General features: G+C 42.5%; 1 protein-coding gene and 1 long non-coding RNA gene across 4 annotated transcripts; one reads left to right on the top strand and one right to left on the bottom strand.

The window, feature by feature from the left end:
* The first annotated feature begins 137 nt into the window (after positions 1-137).
* Positions 138-12,101, top strand: LOC115141872 (protein NPAT-like). Of its 2 annotated transcripts, none has more exons than XM_029681196.2 (17): positions 138-334; positions 554-672; positions 806-866; positions 972-1,050; positions 1,144-1,184; positions 1,948-2,205; positions 2,387-2,462; positions 4,959-5,061; positions 5,159-5,250; positions 5,367-5,448; positions 5,569-5,665; positions 5,812-5,931; positions 6,036-7,454; positions 9,408-9,520; positions 9,656-9,746; positions 9,836-11,178; positions 11,383-12,101. In XM_029681196.2, exons 1-17 carry the CDS (start codon positions 298-300, stop codon positions 11,461-11,463), a joined length of 4,212 nt encoding a protein of 1,403 aa, XP_029537056.2. In that variant the 5' UTR covers positions 138-297; the 3' UTR covers positions 11,464-12,101. The 2 variants fall into 2 exon arrangements, with proteins under 2 accessions (XP_029537056.2, XP_029537055.2); XM_029681195.2 differs by having other exon boundaries at positions 4,947-5,061.
* Positions 12,102-18,680: 6,579 nt separating this feature from the next.
* LOC115141880 (uncharacterized) lies at positions 18,681-23,393 on the bottom strand. 2 transcript variants are annotated; one of them, XR_003865416.2, is made up of 8 exons: positions 22,784-23,389; positions 21,864-22,597; positions 21,418-21,655; positions 21,240-21,342; positions 21,040-21,128; positions 20,723-20,833; positions 19,726-19,993; positions 18,681-19,393 (listed from the first exon to the last, which is right to left on the bottom strand). It is a non-coding gene; the product is annotated as an uncharacterized LOC115141880 (long non-coding RNA). The 2 variants fall into 2 exon arrangements; XR_010458533.1 differs by having other exon boundaries at positions 19,726-20,833; positions 22,784-23,393.
* Between the last annotated feature and the right edge of the window lie 1,544 nt (positions 23,394-24,937).

The raw sequence follows: 24,937 nt of genomic DNA, 5'->3' as shown, positions 1-24,937 counted from the left end.
ACTGACATCAGCTTATATGTAACTTCGTGGAAGTAACTTGAAATGTACTAAAAAACTGAAAGTGGACACTCACCATTTAAACACCATTTCCCATAATGCACATCTGCTAAATATTATGGAAATTCCGGGTTACATGTGCTCGAGTTCCCCGCCTTTTCACAACTCGTAGGATGTTGCTTACGCTACACACTGGATGTTTTGACAAATGTACTTGCTTTATTCGAGATTAAATGTATTCTTACCTGATTTGACAGAGAATGTAATTTGTAATTGTTGCAATAATTCGACATTGCAACCATGTTGCTTCCGTCTGACATGGCGCGTCTCGTTTTAGGTAAATCAAACTGGGTCCTGTTTGTGTTGCTAGCTAACCTAACAACTGAAAGATAACGAGCTATGGCAGTAGCATGAAGCTAACTAATGTTAGATTGCTATCTGTAAGACCCTGCTGATGATATTGCAAGGAGAGCTGCACTGTAGTAAGCAAAAATCTAGATGATTTTGACAAGCTGAGCCTCCAATTCAGCTTCTCTCTTGTACACTGTTTTTATAGGATACCTGCAACAAGAGGGACTGTGTAATACAAGCCAGGCATTCATTCGCGAAAGCTCCAATTTGAAGGAGTACGCAGAACACAGCTCAGATGATGGAACTATTCCTGCTTGTGTGTTTGTAAGTTTGTTGTCAGTTCAGACTGCATATAGCTGTGTTCAACTCTGTCATTGTAATGACAATATCTAACTACAGTAAGTTCTTTAGTGGATTACTTAGCTAGGTAGCTAATCCATGTGTATTCCCATTGCAGTCCCTCTTCGGGAAAAACCTGACAACCATTTTGAATGAATATGTTGCTGTCAAAGCTAAAGGTAAGCGTAACTTCTGACCTCTACCACTTTCAGTAAATGAGTACAGGACTTTCACGTGTATGTATTGTATTATTGGTTGTCACCCCCCCTGCTATTTCTGCTTAGAGACCAGTGAAGAGACTCAGATACCTGTCATGATGACATCATTGTGGAAAAAGCTTGATTTCACACTCAATCAAATAAAGTAAGAAACTCACCAACATATTGCTGTTTGATGGTGTCACTCAGTCATAGTGCACTTACTGACATCTTCAATTCAACTTCTTTCTTTCCTTAGGTCTATGCAGAACTCCCCAGCTGTTAGCCAGAATCAAAGACGTAAGTGCTTTATTAAATATTCTTGGAAGTTAAATGGTTATGATCTTAGTATGACCTATGAACTTGGATTTTATTGTCTCTTTATAATGTTGTGTGGCTCAAACAGTCATGCAGAGCGCAGAACTCCATGGCTGTATGGCAGGAATCCCTAATTACATTCAGCTGCGGGATGTATTTTTCCCCTTGAACCAGAGCGGACTTGGAACATAGTTAAAGAATCGTTTGGAGTGGCTGTGGTTCCAAATTTTCTGGAGTCAGACTTGCTTTTGCAAAAAATACAAAGATTTCTGCGCATGCAGGATCCACTAGCCTACCTCCTTTCAGTTGCTGTTCAGTCATTCATGACGCTGCCACTTGTTCACAAAACAGCAGTCAATAGCGATTTAATGCTCGTTTTCATGGTCATTGCAAACATTGACTAAACAAGAGGCAGACTGCTGGCTATATGGCAGCATAACTATAAAGGTTACATCACACAAAAAGCTAATTGTTGTGTACACTGCAAATTGACCGTAAGAATCCTAAACCAGGTATTTGAGAAAAACGTAATAATTTTCAACCTTCATTACATTGGTATATGATCCAATATTCCTCCTTATTTATGTGTGGGAATACAAATTTCCTGTTGACTTTACAATATTTTATGTCCAAGCAATTATATTTTCTGCTCAGAAAACATGGTGGGCCGAATGAATTCACCCACTGGTCGCCTATTGGGGAACCCTGCTGTATGACGTGATTCATAAACCTATTTCCTCTGCAGTCCGCACACGTAATGGGATCGTGAACATGAGGGGGCGACAGAAAGCCTTGTCATCAACCCAGTCCCCCAGCTCTGCGTTTCTGTCATCGTCAGCCCCTCTGTTGGCCCAGGGCTTTTCCAGCCCCCTCGATACCCCTCAGAGCATCTTGGGACACTCAACCCCAGTCTGCTACAGCTCCCAGCTGACCAGACCCTCCCCCATCTGCAGCACATCGCCCCAGATCCAAGATGGAGGACGTCTACTCATCAATGTGAACCGTAAGTAAACACGTCCATGAGCAGCAGTGTACTGGGGAAGGTTGTTACAGTAGGTGTATGTCTATCACATCTCGTTTTAACCATCGATTACTGTAAATATTATGGACATTAATACCAACTTGTAGGAAAAGTTGTCAATAAAGCTTCATTGAATAATCAACATTTGTTTTTGTTTTTACAGGAGAGTCACCTTTGCAAATAATGGTTCCAGACAACCGGTTAACACCAGGACCATTATCCCCAGGGCGTCGGAAATGGTGAGATAGTCATTGTCATCCATTTGTAGGTTCTTAAAAGTTCTTACCCGTGTGTAGATTCTAGTGGTGTAACGATTCAACTATACACATTGGTCCATTATTAAAATGTTTAAAGATAAAACTATCAGTCCGTGGACCCCAAATAAGCCAAATTTAGCATGCATCGGTCAGAAAATGTATTTAAACATTATGAATTGGCGGTTCACACTTTTTTTTCTTTTTTTTTTGCTCAAATTACATTGTTTCTAACTTCGGGAAATACCTCTCATCTTTGTTGACAACAAATGCATCCTCTCCTTGTAGATCAATGACTCTCAACACAGTTACAGTGCCTTCAGAAAGTATTCAAACCCCTCTTTGTTGTTACAGCCTGAATTCAAAATGGAACAAAATTGTTTGTCTCACCCATGAATACACAATGCCCTATAATGACAAAGTGAAAACATGTTTTTAAAATGTTTTCAAATTTACAGAAAATGGAATACATAGAGCTCATTTACAAAAGTATTCACACCCCTGAGTCAATCTTTGGCGGCCATTACATTTTTGAGTTGTCTTGGGTAGGTCTGTATCAGCTTTGGACATCTGGATTGGGGGATTTTCTCCCATGCTTTCCTGCAGATTTTCTCAAGCTCTTAAATTAGATGGGGCATGGTGGTGAACAGCAATCTTCAAGTCTTTCCACAGATTTTCAATGGGATTCAAGTCTGGGCTTTGGCTGGGCGACTCGGGGACTTTCACATTCTTGTTCTGAAGCCATTCCCGCGTTGCTTTTGCTGTATGCTTGGGGTCATTGTCCTGAGCGTAAATCTTCGCCCCCAGTCTGAGGTAGAGTCTGCTTAGTTCCATATTTTATCCATTTCCCAATGATTGAGACCACTGCTCTTGAAAACATTCAACATTCTTGAAATTGCTTTATACCCTTCCTCAGATAGAATTGTGATGAGGAATATATCCCGGAAATCTACTGACAGTACCTTGGACTTCATGGTATAGTTTCTGCTCTGACATGGACTGTGGGACCTTATATAGACAGGTCTTTCTTTCTAAATCATGCCCAAACAATTGAATTGTCCACAAGTGGACTCCAATCAAGTTGTAGTGACATCTCGAGGATGATCAAAGGAAATTAGATGTTCCTCTGAGCTCAATTTGGAGTGTCATAGCAAAGGGATGTGAATACTTATGTAAATGAATGATTCTGTATTTCATTTTCAATCAATTAGAAAACATTTCTAAAAACATTGTTTCACTTTGTCATTATGGAATATTGTGTGTAGATGACTGATAGGAACATTTTAATGTAATCCGTTTTGAATTCAGGCTGTAACACAACAAAATGTGGAATAAGTCGAGGGGTATGACTATTTTGTGAAGGCACTAACTGTGTTGTCAGTCATTGATCTACAAGCCATTTTGAATGCCGAACAACCCCAGGCAATATCAGTAGCCTAGTCAAACTGCGCACTGAGCCCAGCATCGTGCACATCTGCGCAGCACCTTCAGCATTCAAATACTACAATGGCTTGCGTGATATTAGGCTTTATTGGTTGAGTGACAACCTATGTAATTTGCTAGGTTATTGTTATCTATGCACTGTTGAAAATGTTTGTTTTTTAAGCTACCAGAGACGCAACTCTCATCTGGCTATATCTGCTGAATGGGGTTGACAATAGATTTGATTTGGATTGTTCAGTTTTACCATCAGCAATAGTTTGGGTAGTTTTGCTTCAAACAGTCAGTGTATATTGTCATAAAAAAATAGTACAGTGCTCCTGGAGAAAATTGTGGTCAAGGGCACATTGACAATTATATATATATTTTTTTACCTTGTTGGCTCAGGTATTCAAACCAGCAACCTTTTGGTTACTGGCCCAATGCTATAACCGCTAGGCTACCTGTCGCCCCGATATACAGAGTAAAGTTGATCATTTCATAATGAGGACAGCAATCACTTTTGCGAGACGGACTACATGGCCGATGCGAAAGAAGATAATTCAAAACCATTTGATTTTAAGATGGGGGGTGAAATCCAAAGTTGTTGCTATTCATTGGCTGTGTCATAGCTAGTTTGTAAATGATAAATATTGATACATTATTAAATTACAATTTAATTAGTGGGTGACGGAGACATGAAAACAGGCTACATTGCTGCCCCCCGCCCCGCCCCAATCTGGTAGTGGGATGGTAGAAGCCTCCTTTATGACTCAGCTCAGGTGCCTACATAGTACATACACCACACACACCGAAGTCAGCTCAGAGAGGCCCAGCTCATGAGCTCCCATCAGCAGCAGAATTTGAATGTGTTTCTGCAAGAAATGTTAGTGTATCGAATCAAACCGAATTGCACCAACTAGTTTCAGAGTAAAACTTATTGTTCCTGTAATGTTTTGAAGCCCATGTATCTAGATGAGTATCGAATCATCTTGAAAATGAAAGATGCCCATCCCTAGTAGATTGCGTTATGACGAGTAATCTTCCCAGTGACTCCCCCAGGAGGAGAGGTGGGGGCTTCAGTGGGACTGGAAGAACCAACATGGCGGCCAGTAGCCTGACAGCTGAGCCCCAGAGTGAAGAGACAGTCACAGAGAATTTCCCTGTGAGTACAAAACAAAGTTAATACTCTGTTTTTCTATAAATATGTTGCATTTGAAAACTCCTAACCTCTTGATTCATTGAATTGTTTATCTTTGCAGCAAATGGTGATACAAAATGCAAGAGAGAGGATTCTAAATGACAAGTCCTTACAAGAGAAGCTTGCTGAAAACATCAACAAAATCCTAGCATGGTAATAATTAAAGTAGATCTTCTTTTGTAACATTTGAACAGTACTGACTAAATTACATTTGGCTGTTGAGTAGATATTTCTTACCTGTACATGTGTTTCTTTCTCTCTACTTGTAGTGATGGCAGTCCACAGGCTTTAAAGGCATCATGCAGCACCATGGAGCCTGACCAGTCCATAGATGAAATTCTGGGCCTGCAGGTAATGTCATGTTCTCACAGACTTGCTATTCCTAATTTATCCACTTGACCTAAGGGAACATTGTCATTCTTTAGTGCATAGTGTGGATATGTGCTTTCTCCTGACATTTACTCTGTGCAGGGGGAAATCCATATGTCTAATGATGTTATACAAGACATCTTGGAGCAGACAGAGTCCGACCCAGCCTTCCAGGCTCTCTTTGACCTCTTTGATTACGGTAAACATTTTCAACTTTGCTGACGATTTAATCATGTGCAGGATTTTGTTGCTCCAATGCATGAAGTGGGCCTGTTGATTTAATGTTTGACTAAGATTATATAAAATCACATTCTTCCACTAAATCTCTTGATTCTTTGCATTAAGGCAAAAGCAAAACCAGTGAGGATACTGAACAAGGAGCTGGGAATGTGAGCAATACCATCACAGAGAATGGTGAGACTGAGACTAGATGTATTGATGGCTCTCCTGAGACTGGAGATTCAGGTATGGACAAAGTACTCATGATCTGATGGAATCATATACTAAACAATATTGCTGCTTCATCAGAAACCTCTTTCTGACAATGGGATTTTTCTCTCATTTCTCAGGCACTGGGCCTGAAAATTCGACACAAGGGCAAGAAACAACAACTAGAGCGACAAAGTCTAGTCAAGAGCCCAGGAGTAAGAAAACAAGGAAATCTGCACCTCATGTTTCAAGCACTTCAAATGCAACTCCTGGACCCAGTACCAGAGGGTCGAGAAGGGGAGCTAGCTCAACAACTCCTGGACCCAGTACCAGAGGGTCGAGAAAGGGAGCTAGCTCAACAACTCCTGGACCCAGTACCAGAGGGTCGAGAAGGGGAGCTAGCTCAACAACTCCTGGACCCAGTACCAGAGGGTCGAGAGGGGGAGCTAGCTCAACAACTCCTGGACCCAGTACCAGAGGGTCGAGAAGGGGAGCTAGCTCAACTGAACCGTCAGCACATATCGATAAACTTACTGTTGCTGCCTTTTCTGCCGCCAAGGACTCTGATACTGTTGACTCCGGCTCCATCTTTGATCAGGATGGATCAGGCGTGGATATAGATGAGCCTCTGAATACTCCTCCCCTTCACAATATAGCTCTCCCAGATCTCTTTGAGCCAGTCAGACAGGAGAGTGGAACAAATAATCTGGTGTCAGCATGCAATGCAGCTTCATCTGAAACCAGTATGGTCTCTGCTGTCAAAAACATATTGGGTAATGAGAACCCCGTGGGGGTTGATGATGGACAAGTGATGGATAACCAAGCATCACTTCTTAACTCTTCACCTGGCCTGTCTAATTCCATGCCAGCGCTGGATCAGTCAAACAAGGCTCCCATACAGGCCTCTAACCTGTGTCACAGGAATATGACCCCTCCCAGCAGTGTAGAAATTTCCCAACCTCTACCACAGACCATACCCTCTATGGCTGTCCCATCAACAGTTAAAACATCAACCACTCCTGCTGCCCCAACCTTCATCCCAAACCCCACAGGCAAGGAAGTTGACCCCAGTAAGATTGTAGCCCTGAAGATCATCATCAGTGATGAGCAAGGGGAGCCCTCCTGTGACTCAGCCCTGAACCAGGCTGTGTCCAGCATCACTGGGGACAGGATCCCCACCATCTTCCTCTCCTCCCCCACCAAGTCACCTGCTAAGGCCTCGGCCTTCAGTGGCACCCCCATGGCTCAGGAGGAGACGGTGCAGGCGGTGACCAGTTTACAGAGGACAGAAGTCCTCCAGCCAGCAGAGACTCCTCTTAGTGAGAAAGCAGGGGATGTGGCAGCATTGGCAGGGACGTCATCTGCGTTGACACAACCAGGCTACTACATTCAGCTGCCCTTTGATTCAGCCACATCCACCAACAGCTACATCTTAGTGACAGACACAACAGCCACAAACCACCAATCCAACAAGGTGATGTTACCCAGTGGCGCCCCACAGGTACCGACAGTACCCCCGACCTCATATGCTCTGGCCACTCCACCCCGCTATTCCCCTGGTAAGACAGAGTTTAAATACTTAAAGATGCACTATGCAAAAATTCTAATAGTTCGCCTAATTTCAGTTTGTGACAAAACAAGCAAGTATAGTGTAGAGAATCAATGTACCATCTAAACTGCTGTGAAATAAATTTTCCATGACTAAAAATATTGTATTTTCAGCTGTTGGAAGCTTGTGTACAAAACCGGAAGTAAGACTCAAACTAAACTTAAGAACGGGAAGCATAGAAATAGTGCACATAAAACTGATCTACCGCTTCTTAGACTTGCATTTAATCAGATTGACAGATCTATAACACACATTTCTATGTGAATTTGGTCGGGTCGCCCAGAAAGTTACATATTGCAGCTTTAATATTTTGTACTTCATAAAGCTGTAGGTAATTTCCATGTAAAAGGACCAATGAGCACCAACATATGAAGTTCACAGTTGCATTTCAAAATGAAGTTGAAATTTTCTGACCATTTTCCATCCTAAAAATTAGGAATAAGCAAATGCTTTGATTTCTGGTCAAACAGATGTAAAGGAGTCTTAGAAAACATCTACCAGAATAACTATTAGAAATACATCAAAGGTTAAAGAAATGACCCCTGCCAACTTATATCAATACTTGTATGTAGTTTTGGAGAAATTGTTCTGCTTTCTGTACATTTAAGAAACATGGCCTTGTGCCTTGAAATTTCATTACCAAAAACCCACGTCTTTAAGATCTTTTCTAATTTATCTTCCTCATGAAGAGGGAGGATCATGGAGGTAGACCTATCAATTAGTTATCGTGCTTTTACTGATATCAATTTTGTTCATGAATTAAGTGATTAAAACTTGACTTTCTGAAAAATCTGTAACGGAATGTCTGCTATTGAATTGGTTCTAATTTTCAGAGAAACTCTACGGACACTATGAAAGCTTAACCAAGTTTATTCTTCCCAGAGGATCAATACAGCTGCATTAGACAAAAACATTCTAGACACTATATACCTTCCTCCCACAGATAACCATTCACTTCTGGTGTAGACCCTCTAACCTTAAGCACTCAATATTTCAATAGGATACCTGCTATAATGTAAACGTTATACATTACCCTCACTTCCTCAGTGACATGAATAAGTATATTTCAGATTCTCAGAACCCAACAGCTACAATGGGAAATCATAGTAGTCACAAAACACAGTTTGGTTCACAGGTTTGAACAGCACAGTACAGTAGAGCACAGTGAGGAAAAGTAGAGTATAGTTCAGTGCTGTACTGTACTCTACTGAGCTCTACTGTGCTGTGCTTTGATGTCCAAACTTGTGAAACAGACTTCTATTATTGGTTCAGATTTGGACCAACCAAATTTGGTCTTGTTTGGGGACAGAGCTTATTAAAAATAATAGCCAATGTGGAGAACAATACCCAAATATGCAAAGGAGGATGTGGTATTACACCTTTGTGTACCTATTTAGGATACATCACCATGAAGGGAATGGTATTCATAATTACACATTTCTGTGTAGTACAGATCAGGGATCCATGATGAAATTCCGTTACTGCAATTATGTTACAGGGTGTAAATCCACTTCAATTACTTTAGTTCAATAGCCAAAATATATAAATTACATAGTTGACACATCATTCTTTCTGTAGTCATCGTTAAATCTTAATATATTTAAAACGTGGACACTTAAAAAAAAAAGTTTTTTTTACCCCAAATTCTTTTACCAAACTTTGCATCTGCCCAGTTCTTCCAGTAAATGTTATATATTTTTTTTATTCTGTGTAAATTGTTAAAAGTAGTACTTGTGCATGAAATTGTAAGGTTTGTTCAACTTTGAAATCAATAGCTTTTGTTTGTCATACTTAAGTCTCAACGCAACTCCCTTACTGTGGAATTACCCATTAGTCATCGCTCATTTAATGTGCCATGCTGTTTTGCTGGAGGGAAATGTCTAACCAGTTTATATCCTTCCAGGATCTAGACTCATTATATCTTCACCAGTTCAGCCCATGCTGCAACACATGGTGGTTCCTGTATCTGTTGTTGGGCAGAATAATGCAGGACAGTTCTCAATAGTTCCTAATCAGGTAAGCACTCCTTTTCATTGTATAAATGAAAAATAAAAACTGTTTTACATATTTGCATTTAATCTCTTTTCTTTAACTGATAGGCTACCTTAGCTACAGTAACATGTACATCTAGTGATCATTTGTCTGTCACAGTTGATAGCCATGCCTAGCCCTGTTTCAGCAAAGCAGCCAGTAGCAGTGAAAACCAAGCCTAAACTGGCACCCAAGGACACCACAGTCTCAGGTAAGGATTAGTGTTCAGTTATATATAATGTCATTGTCTGTTTACTGTTGTTTTGTTCACAAATGTTGTTGCTTGCGTGTGCATTTCAGACAAAATGGGAGCTTCTGGATCGAATATGATTACAAAGCAGGTTAAGGGGCAGTCCTCTGAAAGCACAGGGCAGCAGAAGGTAGCAGTTGGCTTGAGCCCCAGCCATAGAAGGATGCTTTGCTTTGATGGGTCTGCTAGTAAAACTGCCACTCAGACCAGAAAAACTGCTTTCTCCTCCAAAGCAACACCTACTCCTGTATCACCTTCTGTCCAACAGTTGGAGAAAGAGATAACTAAATTGGCCTCAGCAAATTCTGCTATCTTGGGTAGCAGCAGGCCAAAAAGGAGAATAGAGACTGTAAGATGCACAGACAACACTCAAACATCATGGACCGGAACAGAGACCGAGAAATCCTCCACTGACCAAAATCAGAAAGAAGCTGTGAAAAAGACCCCTTCAAAGAGGGACGCAGATCAAAATGCTAGAGGTCAAACTGCAAGTACCAGTAGATTTCAGAGTGCTGGTAGCAGTAAGACTGATGCCTCACAGTCAGAGTCCAGAAAGAGATCACAATCAGCAGACCAGAAGGATGATGGTGGAACAGAATCTAAGGATGCCCAGAGCTCCAGGTCTTCTTCCTCTGATCACAGACTGAGATCAGGGAGCAGGAAAGAAGAGGACACAAGTAGACAAGAGTCTACGGAAAAATCTCCTGCCAAGGAGTGGGAGGGACAGACCGAGAAAATTACATCTTCTCAGGACCCCCCTCATGTCACTGCCAATAAGGAGAATGAGCTGGAGGGAGGCAGGCGAGAGCAGCAGCCCACACCAGCACCAAGAGAGTTCAGCCAGGCCCCAGTGGGCTCACAAACCCCTGTCCCCCAGGCTAGCTCCAGCAAAACCCCCTCCAAGACCAGCCCGCTGACCAAGCAGGCGGCTGAAATGCTCCACGACATCCAGGGTCTAAACCCTCCCTCCACCCCTTCTAAGAGGCCAGGCATGGGCTGTCCGGACCTGCCTCTTCCTCTGACCCCTGGCCGTCTCCAGGAAACTCTAGACTGCCCCAGGACCCCTGCACGTCAGAGGCTAGGCAGGGATGGAGAGGGCACCCCCAGGCCCCTGGTCCCTCCCGCCACCCCGGACCTTCCCTCCTGCAGCCCAGCCAGTGAGGCAGGGAGTGAAAACAGCATCAACATGGCGGCTCACACACTGATGATCCTATCCCGAGCTGCCATCGCCAGGACAGGCACCCCACTGAAAGACAGCTTGCGCCAGGAGGGGACTGGAACAGTGGCCACTGTAGCTGCCAAGAGCAAGAAGCGCAAGCAGCCCGAGCCCCTGGCCAGCCTGCCAGCAAAGAAAGATCTCTCCGGTTCATCTGGTAGTAAGAAGAAAGCAGAGGTGTGCAAAACATACAAAATGTTCTGTTCAAGCTGTGTATCCTAATCTTTCCTAAGGGTAAAAATTGAATGTAATTGCATCTACCCAATCGTAGATATTTGACATAATGACCGTGAATTAAATGTAAACTGTTTTCTGTTTGCTTGTATAGTGAGAAAGCACATTAAAATGACTGCGTCTCTATTATTATTTGTTTCTCCTCAGAAACAGCAGAAACTAATGGATTCCTTCCCTGATGACTTGGATGTGGATAAGTTCCTGTCTTCACTGCATTATGATGAGTGATGGGTTGAGTTATAGCAGTTTGAGTGAGATGGGAATCTCCAAACACTACCTACCTACTCTCCAGGAATAGAACAAGCCATGATTAAGTGTCACATTGCCTATGGTTAACCCATCATGCCTTTTAGGAGTTAGGCATCTGTGGTCTAGTCCTCAGATTAGATTTTTTCTTTGTACTGTCTGCTTGTAGGGTGTGTCCTATACCCTTGGACCTAACTAATTATACATGTGATGTATGAACTGTATAGTAATTATTGTAGAAATGCTAGATTGAGAGCACTTTGATTCCATGCAAGGACTGTAACGTTAATGGTTTCCCAATCTTGTATCAATAATTTCAAGAAAACAACCCTTTCCTTGGTCAATGTTTGACTGTCTAACCTTTAAATGATCCATCTTGTACACTCTGGCAGCCCAATTCTGATCTTTATTTCACTAATTGGTCTTTTTACCAATCACATCAGATCTTTTCATATTGGCCCTTTTTCAGAGCTGGTCTGATGGGTAAAAAAAAAAGACCAATTCGTGGGGGGAAAAAACAGAATTGGGCTGAATGTGTAGATGCAGACTTGGTGTTGTGTGTGTAAAGTATGTTTCCTTCACTCGTGATTTTATATTAAACTAAAATTTAAGAATCTTAAGTAATCATGATCTTTTTCTAGAAAAATCGAGTTCCATTTAATATCGTCTCTGCAGGTAAAAACTGGCCGCTTTTCTGTCCAAAGCATCGTGATTAGAATAGCTAACACTAGAACCAAGTTAATATTGCACTATTTTAGTCACTTGGGTAAATTACTACTATATAGTTATAGTAGGCTTACAGTTTGTCGGAAGTTTACCAACTTAGGTTGGAGTCATTAAAACTCTTTTCAACCACTAATTTCTTGTTAACAAACTATAGTTTTTGGCAAGTCGGTTAGGACATCTACTTAGTGGATGACGCAAGTAAGATTATTTCACTTACAATTCACTGCATTACAATTCACTTTATCACAAGTGGCTCAGAAGTTTACATCCACTAAGTTGACTGTGCCTTTAATCAGCTTGGAAAATTCCAGAAAATTGTCATGGCTTTAGAAGCTTCTGATTGACGCAAATTGACGTCAATTGGAGGTATACCTGTGGATGTATTTCAAGGCCTACCTTCAAACTCAATGCCTCTTTGCTTGCCATCATGGGAAAATCAAAAGAAATCAGCCAAGACCACAAGTCTGGTTCATCTTTGGGAGCAATTTCCAAATGTCTTAACGTACCAAGTTCATCTTTACAAACTATAGCATGCAAGTATAAAAACCATGGGACCGCGCAGTTATACCGCTCAGAAAGGAGACGTTCTGTCTCCTAGAGATGAAAGTACTTGTGCGAAAAGTGCAAATCAATCCCAGAACAACAGCAAAGGACCTTGTGAAGATGCTGGAGGAAACGGGTACAAAAGTATCTATATCCACAGTAAAACGAGTCCTATATCAACATATCCTGAAAGGCCGCTCAGCAAGGAAAAAGCCACTGCTCCAAAAACGCCATTAAAAAGCCAGACTAATGTTTGCAACTGCACATGGGGCCAGAGATTGTACTTTTTGGAGAAGTCGGATGAAAGAAAAATAGAACTGTTTGGCCATAATGACCATTGTTATGTTTGGAGGAAAAAGGGGGACGCTTGCAAGCAGAATAACACCATCCCAACAGTGAAACACGGGGGTGGCAGCATCATGTTGTGGGGGTGTTTTGCTGCAGGAGGGACTGGTGCACTTCACAAAATAGATGGCATCATGAGGTAGGGAAATTATGTGGATATATATTGAAGCAACATCAAGACATCAGTCAGGAAGTTAAATCAAATGGGTCTTCCAAATGGACAATGACCCCAAAGCATACTTCCAAAGTTGTGGCAAAATGGCTTAAGGACAACAAAATCAAGGTATTGGAGTGGCCATCACAAAGCCCTCACCTCAATCCTATAGAACATTTGTTGGCAGAACTGAAAAAGTGTGTGAGCAAGGAGGCCTACAAACCTGACTCAGTTACACCAGCTCTTGTCAGGAGGGATGGGACAAAATTCACCCAACTTATTGTGGAAGGCTACCCGCAACGTTTGACCCAAGTTAAACCATTTAAAGGCAATTGAGTGTATGTAAACTTCTGACCCACTGGGAATGTGATGAAATAAATAAAAGCTGAAATAAACCATTCTCTACTATTATTCTGACATTTCACGTTCTTAAAACAACGTAGTGATTCTAACTGACCTAAGACAGGGAATTTTTACTAGGATTAAATGTCAGGAATTGTGAAAAACTGAGTTTAAATGTATTTGGCTAAGGTGTATGTAAACTTCCGACTTCAACTGTATATCTCACAGTGATCGAAGAATCTCCACTGCCACTAATCTTAGTTTATAACAATTCTACACTTAGCCAAGGTAAGCAATTCAAGCATGTTAAAGGACAACTGCCCCCCAAAATGATCTTTTGGCATTCGTTTCATTAGTCCATTGATATAGTCCTACAATGTTTTGAATGTCAGCAATCAAGTTTAAGGTATGGAACTTTCAAAATACAGAAATTTGGTCCGTATGATGTGGCAAGGTAAGCAACTCCAGTGTATATTTGGCCTTGTGTTTTCGGTTATTGTCCTGCTGAAGGGTGAATTAGTCTCCCAGTGTCTATTGGAAAGTAGACTGAACCAGGTTTTCCTCTTGGATTTTGCATGTGCTTAGCTCTATTCAGTTTCTTTTCACCTCCCCCAAAAACGACCCTGTCCTTGCAGATGACAAGCAAAACCACAACATGATGCACCACCACCATGCTTGAAAAGATGACGTGTTACTCAGTGATGTGTTGGATTTGCCCCAAACAACACTTTGCATTCAGGACATAAAGTTGATTTATTTGCCACATTTTTTGTAATTTTACTTTAGTGCCTTATTGGAATATTCGTATTCTGTACAGGCTTCCTTATTTTCACTCGGTCATTTAGGTTAGTATTGTGGAGTAACTACAATGCTTTTGATCCATCCTCAGTTTTCTATCACCACCATTGAACTCTGTAACTGTTTTAAAGTCACCATTGGTCTCATAGTGAGATCCCTAAGCGGTTTCGATCCTCTCCAGCAACTGAGTTAGGAAGGATGCTAGTATCTTTGTAGTGATAATTGTATGTGTGGGGTACAGAGAGGCAGTAGTCATTCAAAAATCATGTTAAACTAATTGCACACAGTGAGCATGCAACTTAAGCACATTTTTACTCTTAAACTTATTTAGGATTGCCATAAAGTGGTTGAATACCTTTTTTTTCACTTGTAAAAATGTCTAAACATAATTCCACTTTGACATTATCGGGTATTGTGTGTATGCCAGTGACACAATCTCAATTTCATCCATTTTAAATTCAGGCTGTAACACAGCAAAATGTGAAAAAGTCAAGGGGTTTGAATAGTCTGAAGGCACTGTATGTACATATAGATAGGGATAAAGTGACTAGGCAACAGGAAATATGATAAACCGTACCAGCACTGTATGTGAAGAGTCAGCGCAAAATGGGTCAATGCAGATAGTATGGGTAGCTACACTATATATACAAAAGTATGTGGACACCCCTTTAAATTAGTGGATTCTGGTATTTCAGCCACACCTGCTGCTGACAGGTGTATAAAATCGAGCACACAGCCATGCAATCGCCATAGCCAAACATTGCCAGTAGAATTACCTTACTGAAGAGCTCCATGCTTTTCAACGTGGCACCGTCATAGGATGCCACCTTTCCAGCAAGTCAGTTGGTCAATTTCTGCCCTGCTTGAGCTGCCCCGGTCAACTGTAAGTGCTGTTATTATGAAGTGGAAACTTCTAGGAGCAGTAACCGCTCAGTTGGGAAGTGGTAGGCCACACAAACTCGCAGAATGGGCCAGCAGAGCACGTAAAAATTGTCTGTCCTTGGTTGCCAAACTCACTAACGAGTTCCAAACTGCCTCTGGAAGCAACATCAGCACAATAACTGTTGTTTGGGAACTTAATGAAATGGGTTTCCATGGCCGAGCAGCCACACACACGCCTAAGATCACCATGCACAATATCAAGCGTCAGCTGGAATGGTGTAAAACTCACCGCCACTGGACTATGGAGCAGTGAAAACGCGTTCTCTGGAGTGATGAATCACGCTTCGCCATCTGACAGTCCAACGGACAAATATGGGTTTGGTGGATGCCAGGAGAACGCTACCTGCCCCAATGCATAGTGCCAACTGTAAACTTTGGTGGTGGAGGAATAATTGTCTGGGGCTGTTTTTCATGGTTCAGTCTAGGCTCCTTAGTTCCAGTGATGGGAAACCTTAATGTTACAGCACACAATGACATTCTAGACGATTCTGTGCTTCCAACTTTGTGGCAACAGTTTGGGGAAGGCCCTTTCCTGTTTCAGCATGGCAATGGCCCTGTGCACAAAGCGAGTCCCATACAGAAATGGTTTGTCAAGATCTGTGTGACCAACTCCATATTAATGCCCATGATTTTGGAATGAGATGTTCAACGAGCAGGTGTCCACATACTTTTGGTCATGTATTTGGATAACTACTTAGCAGTCTTATGGCTTGGGGGTAGAAGCTGTTCAGGGTCCTGTTGGTTCCAGACGTGGCGCATCGGTACTGATTACCGTGCGGTAGAGAGAACGGTCTTGGGTGGCTGCAGTCTTGACAATCCTAAATACCTCCTCCGAGCATGTGCAGACCAGCTGGCTGGAGTGTTTACAGACATATTCAATCTCTCCCTATCCCGATATGTTGTCCCTACTTGCTTAAAGGTGTTCACCCTTGTTCCTGTACCCTAGAAAGTGAAGGTAACTAACCTAAATGACTATCTCCCTGTACCACTAATTTCTGTCATCATGAAGTGCTTTGAGAGGCTCGTTAAGGATCATATCACCTCCACCTTAGCCGACAGCCTAGACCCACTACAATTTGCATACCGCCCCAACAGATCCACAGACAAAACAATCGCCATTGCACTGCATTCTGCCCTATCCCACCTGGTTCATTGACTACAGCTCAGCCTTCAACACCATAGTGCCCTCCAAGCTCATCAGTACGCTCAGTGCCTTGGGTCTGAACCCCTCTCTGTGCAACTGGGTCTTAGACTTGCTGATGGGCCGACCGCAGGTGGTGAAGGTAGGCAACAACACCACGTGTGTCTGTAAAGTATGTTTCTGTGGGAGCCCCACAGGGGTGTTTGCTTAGCCCACGCACATCTACAACTCAATCAGGTTTTCTGACAACAACAATGGTCGGCCTGATTACCAACAGAGACAGCCGACAGGGAGAAGGTGAGAACACTGGCCGAGTGGTGCCAGGACCTGATCGTGGACTACAGGAGACCGCAGAGCGAGCACACCCCCATCCACATTGAAGGGGCCGCAGCCGAGAGGGTCAAAAGCTTCAAGATCCTCAGCGTGCACTTCGCTGAGGACCTGAAGTGGTCCCTCCACACCAACTGTGGTGAAGGTGCAACAGCACCTCTTCAACCTCAGGAGGCTAAAGAAATGTGTCTTTGCCCCGAAGACCCTCACAAACTTCTACAGATGCACCATCGAGAGCATTCTGTCAGACTGCATCACCACCGCCCGCAACTGCAGGGCTCTCCAGAAGGTGGTGCGGTCAGCCCAACGCATCATCGGGGGCACACCTTCCCTCCAGGACATCTATAGCACCCAGTGTCACAGGAAGGCCAATAAGATTATCAGGGACCTCAGCCAGCTAGAAGGTGGAGACACTATAGGTGCCTCAACGCTGTGACAATCTCCAGGCCATCAGACTGTTAAACAGTCATGACTAGCCGGCCTCCGCACAGGACCCTTCCCTGAACCTTAGACACTGTCACAAGCTAACCTTAGACACTGTCACTATCCGGCTACCACCGGGTAATCTACCTAGCCCGGACAGCCGCTAGTTTGCGCTAAGGATCTCCACTATCATCTGGGCTTGATGTGACCAGCCGGTAATACACTTGTGCCCCCTGGTGCCCGGTTTGTACATTAAACATTCTCACCCTTACAAAAAAAGATTGCAGTTTTGTTATGTCTTCGCTATAACAATGGGAGTCTTCGTCCCAAAAGCTGGAAGGCAGGCGATAAGATTAAGTCTGCATATTATGCCCATAGAAACACATTGGGCTAAAAGGCACTGCATGGTCAATCCAAGTCTGCATTGGCTGTGCAGCATTTACTGTGACACGGCCTCTGCAGAAGTCAGGGCATCCTTGCGAGGGATGTTGTGAATTAAGTTGTCAAGAAAGTGAGTTGGTGTTTATACAGGACCTCCCGCCCTCACCTACTGTCAACCAATCATGTCAATGTGGACCTATAGGTAGCTCTGTGCATTGTTACAAACTTTTAAAAGGCGCACAGAGTGCAGTAGAGGTAAATTTGGTCTCTGCGTGCCTCAGAAGGCTCCACAATTACGTCACACCATCCATAAGGTGCCGCTGACCACATTTTCGGATCAAGCTTAAATTGGCTCTTATTCTGGACAGATTTTGGGGAGTGAGCCCTCTCGCTTTGCATTTTCCTCTATGCTGAAACTAAATCACTGGAGAAAGCATCCGAGTGAGCAAAACAGTGCCCCTCTATATGTAGCCCATGTATCTGATGCTGTCTGGCCAGAAATAGTATGACATGCAATACTCCTTTGGTGCAGACAGCATCAGATACATGGTCTACACATATTGAGACAGAGGGGCACCGTTTCGCAAGCTCGGGTGCCTGAACTTAGATTGAGCCTTTCTGTCGGTGCGCGTCTCGGTAAAATAAATTATTAATATTTCTGTATTTTATTTGTACGGGAAATAAGGTTACGGTAGGAAGTAACACCATCTACCAGACTTTATGCATAACTAATATGATCTTTCTGGAATGTCTTAAAATCCATGCCTTTTAATATTAAGATGCGTTTTCAGAGTTTCCTTTAAAGAAAATCTCTTCCCACACTTGGACCACTGGTGAGGTTTCTCACCCGTGTGAATTAACATGTCTTGTATGTTCCATGAGAATGACAATGTGTTGTGCACAGGGTGCAGGGGTATGGACACTCCCCTACTTGAAATCTTTGTACATGAATCTGAACATGGCATGCTGCTTTGAAACCCTTTCCACAACATTCACAGGTGTAGGGACATTCTCCTGTGTGTGATCATGTATGCAGCATTAGTTCTCCTGAGCTAAGGAATGCCTTACCACAGATGCTACATAAATAGTTTTTATGCAGCCGCATGTGTCTAGCTAGATGTTGAACAGATGTCTTCCCACAAATGGTGCAAGAGTAGGGACTCTCCACAGTGTGTGTGTGTGTACATGCATTTTGAGTGAATATGCACACATCACAGTGAGAGCATTTGAATGGTCTTTCCCCTGTGTGAGCTCGTTGATGTCTTTTCAGATCTAATCTGGTCGAGAATCTTCTCTCACACTGGTTACAACAGAATCGAAATGTGTGAATTCTTACGTTTTTCTAGGGAGTTGAGGTTTTGGTAAACATTCCCACAATGAGGGCAACTTAAAGAGTCATGTTATCGGGTCTATAGGGGATCATTTTTGTGCTTGAGTGAAGGTTTTCTGTCCCAGAGTCTTCAGAGTGTTGACACTTCCATTCATCCCCTTGGTGCCTAGTCCTGATGTGCTGGTGAAGTAGTTTTGTGCTGCGTGTGGGACGGGAATTATCATTCCCAGATTCTTTAGAGTTGAGGCGCTTCCAGTTCTTCCTTTGGTGCCTAGTGCTGATACGCTGGGGGAGTTTTGTGCTGCTTGAGGAAAGGTGCTTTCAGGCCCAGATTCTTTAAAGCGTAGAAGCTTCCTGTCCTCACCGCCATGCTTAATCCTGATGTGCTGGTGGAGTTTTACCATAATATGAGAGAATGTGCAGGCAAGGACCTGGGATGCCATGTCACTATTCAAACCTGCAATGCCAAAATTAGGAGCCCAGATTGCTTAGGAAGTCCAGATGAATGAATTATCATTCGAGAAATCAATTTTGATTAACACTACATTTAACAACTTGCTGATTACCAGGTATTTACTTACAAAGTACATAAACAAAAGATAAGCATTGATGTTATTTGGCAAAGAACACAAGGATGTACCAATTGTTATCAAGAATTTATAGATTCTGTTCATTTCCAAGTTGCTAATTACGATATGGTACCAATTGTTAAGTAATTTCATTTGAAATACCAGATAAATAACAGTGATAATAATGCTGTAAAATGAAGTCAAATATTTTAGTAATTACTTGAATTTCCTTTGCCGTTGCTGTGTACTGGGATACACGGACCAGAAGTCCTCTTCAGTCTGCCTATCTTTTTCCTCCTCTCTGACCCCATTAGATTGTCCTTCTCTCTCTTCTCCATCTCCTGGTCTATCTGTCCCATTCTTGAAGCATTTATCTCCATCTGAGCATGACCTCATTTTGTCAGAGCTGGCCTGCTCCGAGCTAATGACAACTCTTATTGTTGGAGGGAGGGACAGGATGGTATCTGCAGTGTAGTAAGAGAAATAACCTAGGAAAGACAGAACATACTGATCCAGTAAGTTACACTCTTGCCATACATTGTCTTCCACTACATACCAGACAAAGAATTTAACATACTCAGTGACAAATACATAATTCTGGATGGAGACTTAGTCTTTTTCGGGTTTCCATGATGCTGGTGGTGGTGCTGCATACATTTGTAATCGATTACATTTCAGTGTTTTTCAATGCTTTAGATTTTTACATTGAATTCAACACTGTATCATTTGTATTGTTCCTTCTCTGCATGCCAGAGCCTTGCGCATTGGGTAGATGTTTTCCTTCAGCTCACCATAGTCCTCAGTCCAACATTTTCTTTAAACAGTGATCAGCACTCAATACTTTTTAACATGTTTTTTTCCCATCTCTTTTTTCTCCCCAATTTCGTGGTATCCAATTGGTAGTCAGTCTTGTCCCATCACTGCAACTCCCGTATGGACTTGGGAGAGGCAAAGGACGCCAGGCACACCAATGTGTCGGAGGAAACACTGTGCACCTGGCGATCGTGTCAGTGTGCATTGGAGTCGCTAGAGCGTGATGAGACAAGAACATCCCTGCTGGCCAAACCCTCCCCTAACCCGGATGACACTGGGCCAATTGTGCGCCGCCCCATGGGTCTCCCGGTCGTGGCCCGGCTGCGACAGAGCCTGGACAGCAAGCACTGTGCCACTTGGGAGGTGCCTCAATACTTGATGGGCACTGATGTTTCAATCTGTACCTGTCTGAAGTCTGTTACAGGTAGCAGCTCCTCCAATATGGAGAGGAACTCCCACACCAGTACCTGCAGTGCTGTGTCATGCCGAGGGCCGTAATGTACTGGGAATACCTCCTGAAAAATAGACAATTTAACACACAATAAGTCCGGTGGCAAATATTTTCTTCAGCATGGCTTTCGGGGATCATTTTTCATGTGGAAAAGTCTGCAATCATCTCCTGTTAATGTGACAATTAACAATGTCAATAATAGCAACACTTGGCTTTGACGTGACTACTGTGCCAAAAACAAATGCACTTGCGGATGCATTAAATACGCACCTGAAGAAGTGTTCCATCTCAGAAGGGTCTCCCAGCAGAGTTTGAACTCCACAAAGTTAGACTGTAGCCTCCAACTCATCATCATTACTCTGTCAGTAAGCATAAACAAACAAAACAAATGACTTCAGACATGAAGTCAACCTCAACATAAGGCTGAAAATGTTTATATTTTCTTCAACTTAAAGCATAAGTTAACTTACCTTCTTGTGTATAGCGTATTCTGTTAACAAATGGATTTTGTCCAGGTGAGGCTGGATGGACAAGGTCACCGGTGCTCTCCCTGAGTCACAACTCCAGAACCAGCTGAAAAAAGAGGTAGACATGTTAGAGGCAGCCCCAGGGGAAAACATACTTATTGTTAGTTGTAGCTGCCCATACTTTATCAGAATCCTTTGCATTTCCACCTCACAAACCCTTGCTCTCAGACCCAGGAGGAGTTGGGTCCTCTGCCTGGAACTCAGCAGCTCTGGAACCACCTCTGTCACCAAAGTCACAAACTCATCCAGTTTCCCATAATGCTTTACAATATGCTGCCGAGCCACTTGCCACCTGAATGCTGACATCAGGCGTAATGGTGGAGCAAGGAGACACAGCAAGGACAGCTTTAAACCGGGAACTACAGTGGGAAACACAAACAAGAAATGATCATAGCGTAAAAGCCAATGACATTTTGGAAATACTGTAGGCAAATTATTTTTTAAAATGTATCCAGAAAAACATTAGGAAACTAGCCAGCATCAGCAACTAGCTACTTAACTAGCCAGTCACCATTGTGAAAGCCCTCACACAAACTACAAAAATGTACACAGTAAAAGTTAACTTACCAGTCTTCTGCTCCTGGAAAGGAATAAGCCTGAGTTTTTGAGAGGTGAGTGAGGACTCTATCGATGACGACAAAACTGCTTTCTTCAAGATAGATGGAACCACTCATCTTGTTGTCACCCTTGAGGTTTCTTTATTCCTGTTTCAGATTTTTTTTACTTTTCTCTGCATTGCTTCAACGTTCCGTTAAATCCAAGTGCAGCAAACTCTGAACTAAATTTGGCATAGAAATGCTTGTTTTTATAGGCGAGAAGCTGCTCTTGAACACTCATCTGCTCAGAGTTTTAATGCATGGATCTCCTGAGACGTTCAGCTGTATCCCGATTTTAATGTGAAAGAACCACATCCGTTGAAAGCAGTCAGAAACTGGTAAACAATATAAGCTAGCAAGTTTATTGTACAGTTTATTCAAAATGTGTACTAGATAAGTGTTTTTCAAATTCTGGCTATTACTGGCCAGTCCCTCAGATGGTTAGCAGACATTAACTTAGTTAGCTAGTAGTAGTAAGCTAGTTTCTATCCAAGCAGTCTACCAAGGAAGAGGAACACATTTTGCTAATCCCTGGTACAAAAAAGGTTGAGAAAGACTGTACTAAATGACTTACCATAAGGTTCCTGTTTTAAAGGGGAATCCGGTTAAGTCGGCTCCAGCAGCACAGTAGCTGAATTTATCATCTCAGACCCTGAAGATCCTGGTTGGTGACCTCATCAGTTGTCCAACTGGATGAAGATTGCTCTGTGGAAGCAACAGCTCAGTTGACAGTACTCACATAATCAATATTAACTACCAAGCTTGTGGTAACAGGCCAAGTTACTGTGTAAAAAAAAAAATGTGTACGAGAGACCGTATGAGAGAACCTACCAGAATTCTACATTTCTTGCGGGGAATCAGATTGAGTAGACTACAAAAGTAAGTTCTCACCCCAGACCCTGAAGTTTGTGGAAGTTCATCAGGTGTCCAACTGGATGATGATTTGTCTGGAAAAGCACCAGATCAGATAAAAGCACTCACACAAACAAACAAACAACCGCCGGCTATTTCTGACCAGTGTGCTGTTAAGGTGCATTGCCAACAACCTTGTCGTAATAAAGTTCTCTATATCCTTTGTTATGTAGGCAATCATGTTTAACATTTACAATTTGGTCTATTTATGTGTATTCATGGTTAAAAGTTCCCTTTGTTGTTTAATGTGCCTGTCTGTGCTTGGGTGAGGATTGTTTTGGAGCAACTTGCACCTTTTGGTGATCTCAGGTTTCCCAGAAGTAAATTATTGTGAAATTTGGTCAGCTTCCTTATTTACTTCTGGGCCCAAACGTGTTAACAATTGAGAGTTTTGTTGTGCCAAATAGGAAGTAGTCTCCACCCTTGCAAAAGGAAACTCTCAGACAAAGCCCCACCCCTTCCGCACACTGCTTTAAACAGGGGAGAAGGACTCCCCCTTTCATTGAAGTTCAAGGCCGACCGCGAATAGGAAAATGGCAATCTTCGTGGTCTATCTGTGAATAAAAATAGAACAAAATCAAAGACAATCATGGTACCAAAAATTGCTTCTATTACACCAGATGTATGTCTTTGAAACAATTATTTTAAAATTGCACACAGAAGAAGTTATAATTTAGCTGCTAATTGCAGCCTGCAGTACCCCGGTCTGCCTTCAACTCGAGTTACTCAACGAGAGGGGGCAGCACTGAGCTAGACTGCAACATTACTTCTTGAAGTAGTTGAAACTGTGAATTTGGGCTGTGCGGAGTATATGGACAAAATGAGAATCATAACGGATATTGGCAATTTTCTGGATACAATTATGATCAGAGTATTTTTTTGTAATTATTCATGAACAAAAAATAATTGGCAATTTTCTGGATACGATTATGATCAGAGTATTTTTTGTAATTATTCATGAACAAAAAATAGGTTTGCCAGCACACATCCTTTTAATTTCAGTCAGTCTTGTGCGAGGCTCTACGTGGTCTATATCAGTGGTTCCCAAACTGTGGGGTGCAGGCCCCCCTGCCTGGTGACACCATGAGGTGCTAAATTTATTAATAGACCAATAAAAAGGGTTCCAAACCAAAGCTTGTTTTCCCCTACCCACTCAGAGCAAAATTCTTGCATGAGAAATAGTTTTTTGCTAAGAAGGTATTTTTGTTTATTTTTGACCATTTTAATTAACTATCACAGTGAGGTACTTAATTGTTACCCAGAAATGTGTTATTTAGCTAGGCAAGTCAGTTAAGAAAAATTCTTATTTACAATGACGGCCTACCCCGGACGACGCTGGGCCAATTGTTCGCCACCCTATGGGACTCCCAATCACGGCGGTTGTGACACAGCCTGGAATCAAACCAGGGTCTGTAGTGACACCTCTAGCACTGAGATGCAGTGCTTTAGACCGCTGCGCCACTCAGTAGCTCAATTTGAGATAAAAACGGCTGCATTGGACCTTTACATGTTTTGCTGTAACCAAGATCCATTGGGAATACTAAAGAGATTGATAACTAATCCCTTTCAAAACTCTTATTTTGAAGGATTTGGGAAAACCAACGGAAGTGATTTGTGATTCTTGTTTCTGACCAATAGGTGGGCTATCTCGGCCAACTTTTATCACAGATGAAACAATGAGACCGCTATTTCACCGGATGTATGAATGTGGAGAATCCGGTTGAAGTTTCCACTCACTACCAAATATGGTAGTGAGAGGAAGCCCAGTGGCCGGCAGTGGGAGAGGTTGGAACGAGATGGATTTTGGCCGACATTCTGCTAATTTACTCATAAATTAACATTTGATCTCAATACAGTTTTCTGTTACCAAAACTACAATATGTTACGAACGGAGTGGACTAAGTTTGGTAAACTTGACCCTTGGCCAAAGTTTTTAAAATTTGCGTTGTTTAGAAGGCGTGCAAAGGCGAATTGAGTTATTGCTCACGCGCACTTCAGAGTAGGCGTTCTTCAACGGATAAATGCAAATGAGCGTGCCAATAGGATCACGCTTGCTTCTGCTTGGCTCTGCCTACCTCATGGCTTGTTCTGCCCACTATTGCTCATTTGTTACCATTTGAAACGACAGGCTGT

Source organism: Oncorhynchus nerka, linkage group LG14, assembly GCF_034236695.1.
Source record: "Oncorhynchus nerka isolate Pitt River linkage group LG14, Oner_Uvic_2.0, whole genome shotgun sequence".
Taxonomy (NCBI): domain Eukaryota; kingdom Metazoa; phylum Chordata; class Actinopteri; order Salmoniformes; family Salmonidae; genus Oncorhynchus; species Oncorhynchus nerka.
Note: the sequence above shows the minus strand (reverse complement) of the source record. Positions and strands in the feature narration are given on the sequence as shown.

Excerpts from the sequence above, each read along its gene's own strand:
- LOC115141872 (XM_029681195.2), top strand. The coding sequence starts at position 298 with ATGTTGCTTCCGTCTGACATGGCGCGTCTCGTTTTAG. Across the intron at positions 1,051-1,143 it reads TTCACACTCAATCAAATAAA|GTCTATGCAGAACTCCCCAG; the intron begins GTAAGAAACTCA and ends TTCTTTCCTTAG. Across the intron at positions 1,185-1,947 it reads TGTTAGCCAGAATCAAAGAC|TCCGCACACGTAATGGGATC; the intron begins GTAAGTGCTTTA and ends TTTCCTCTGCAG.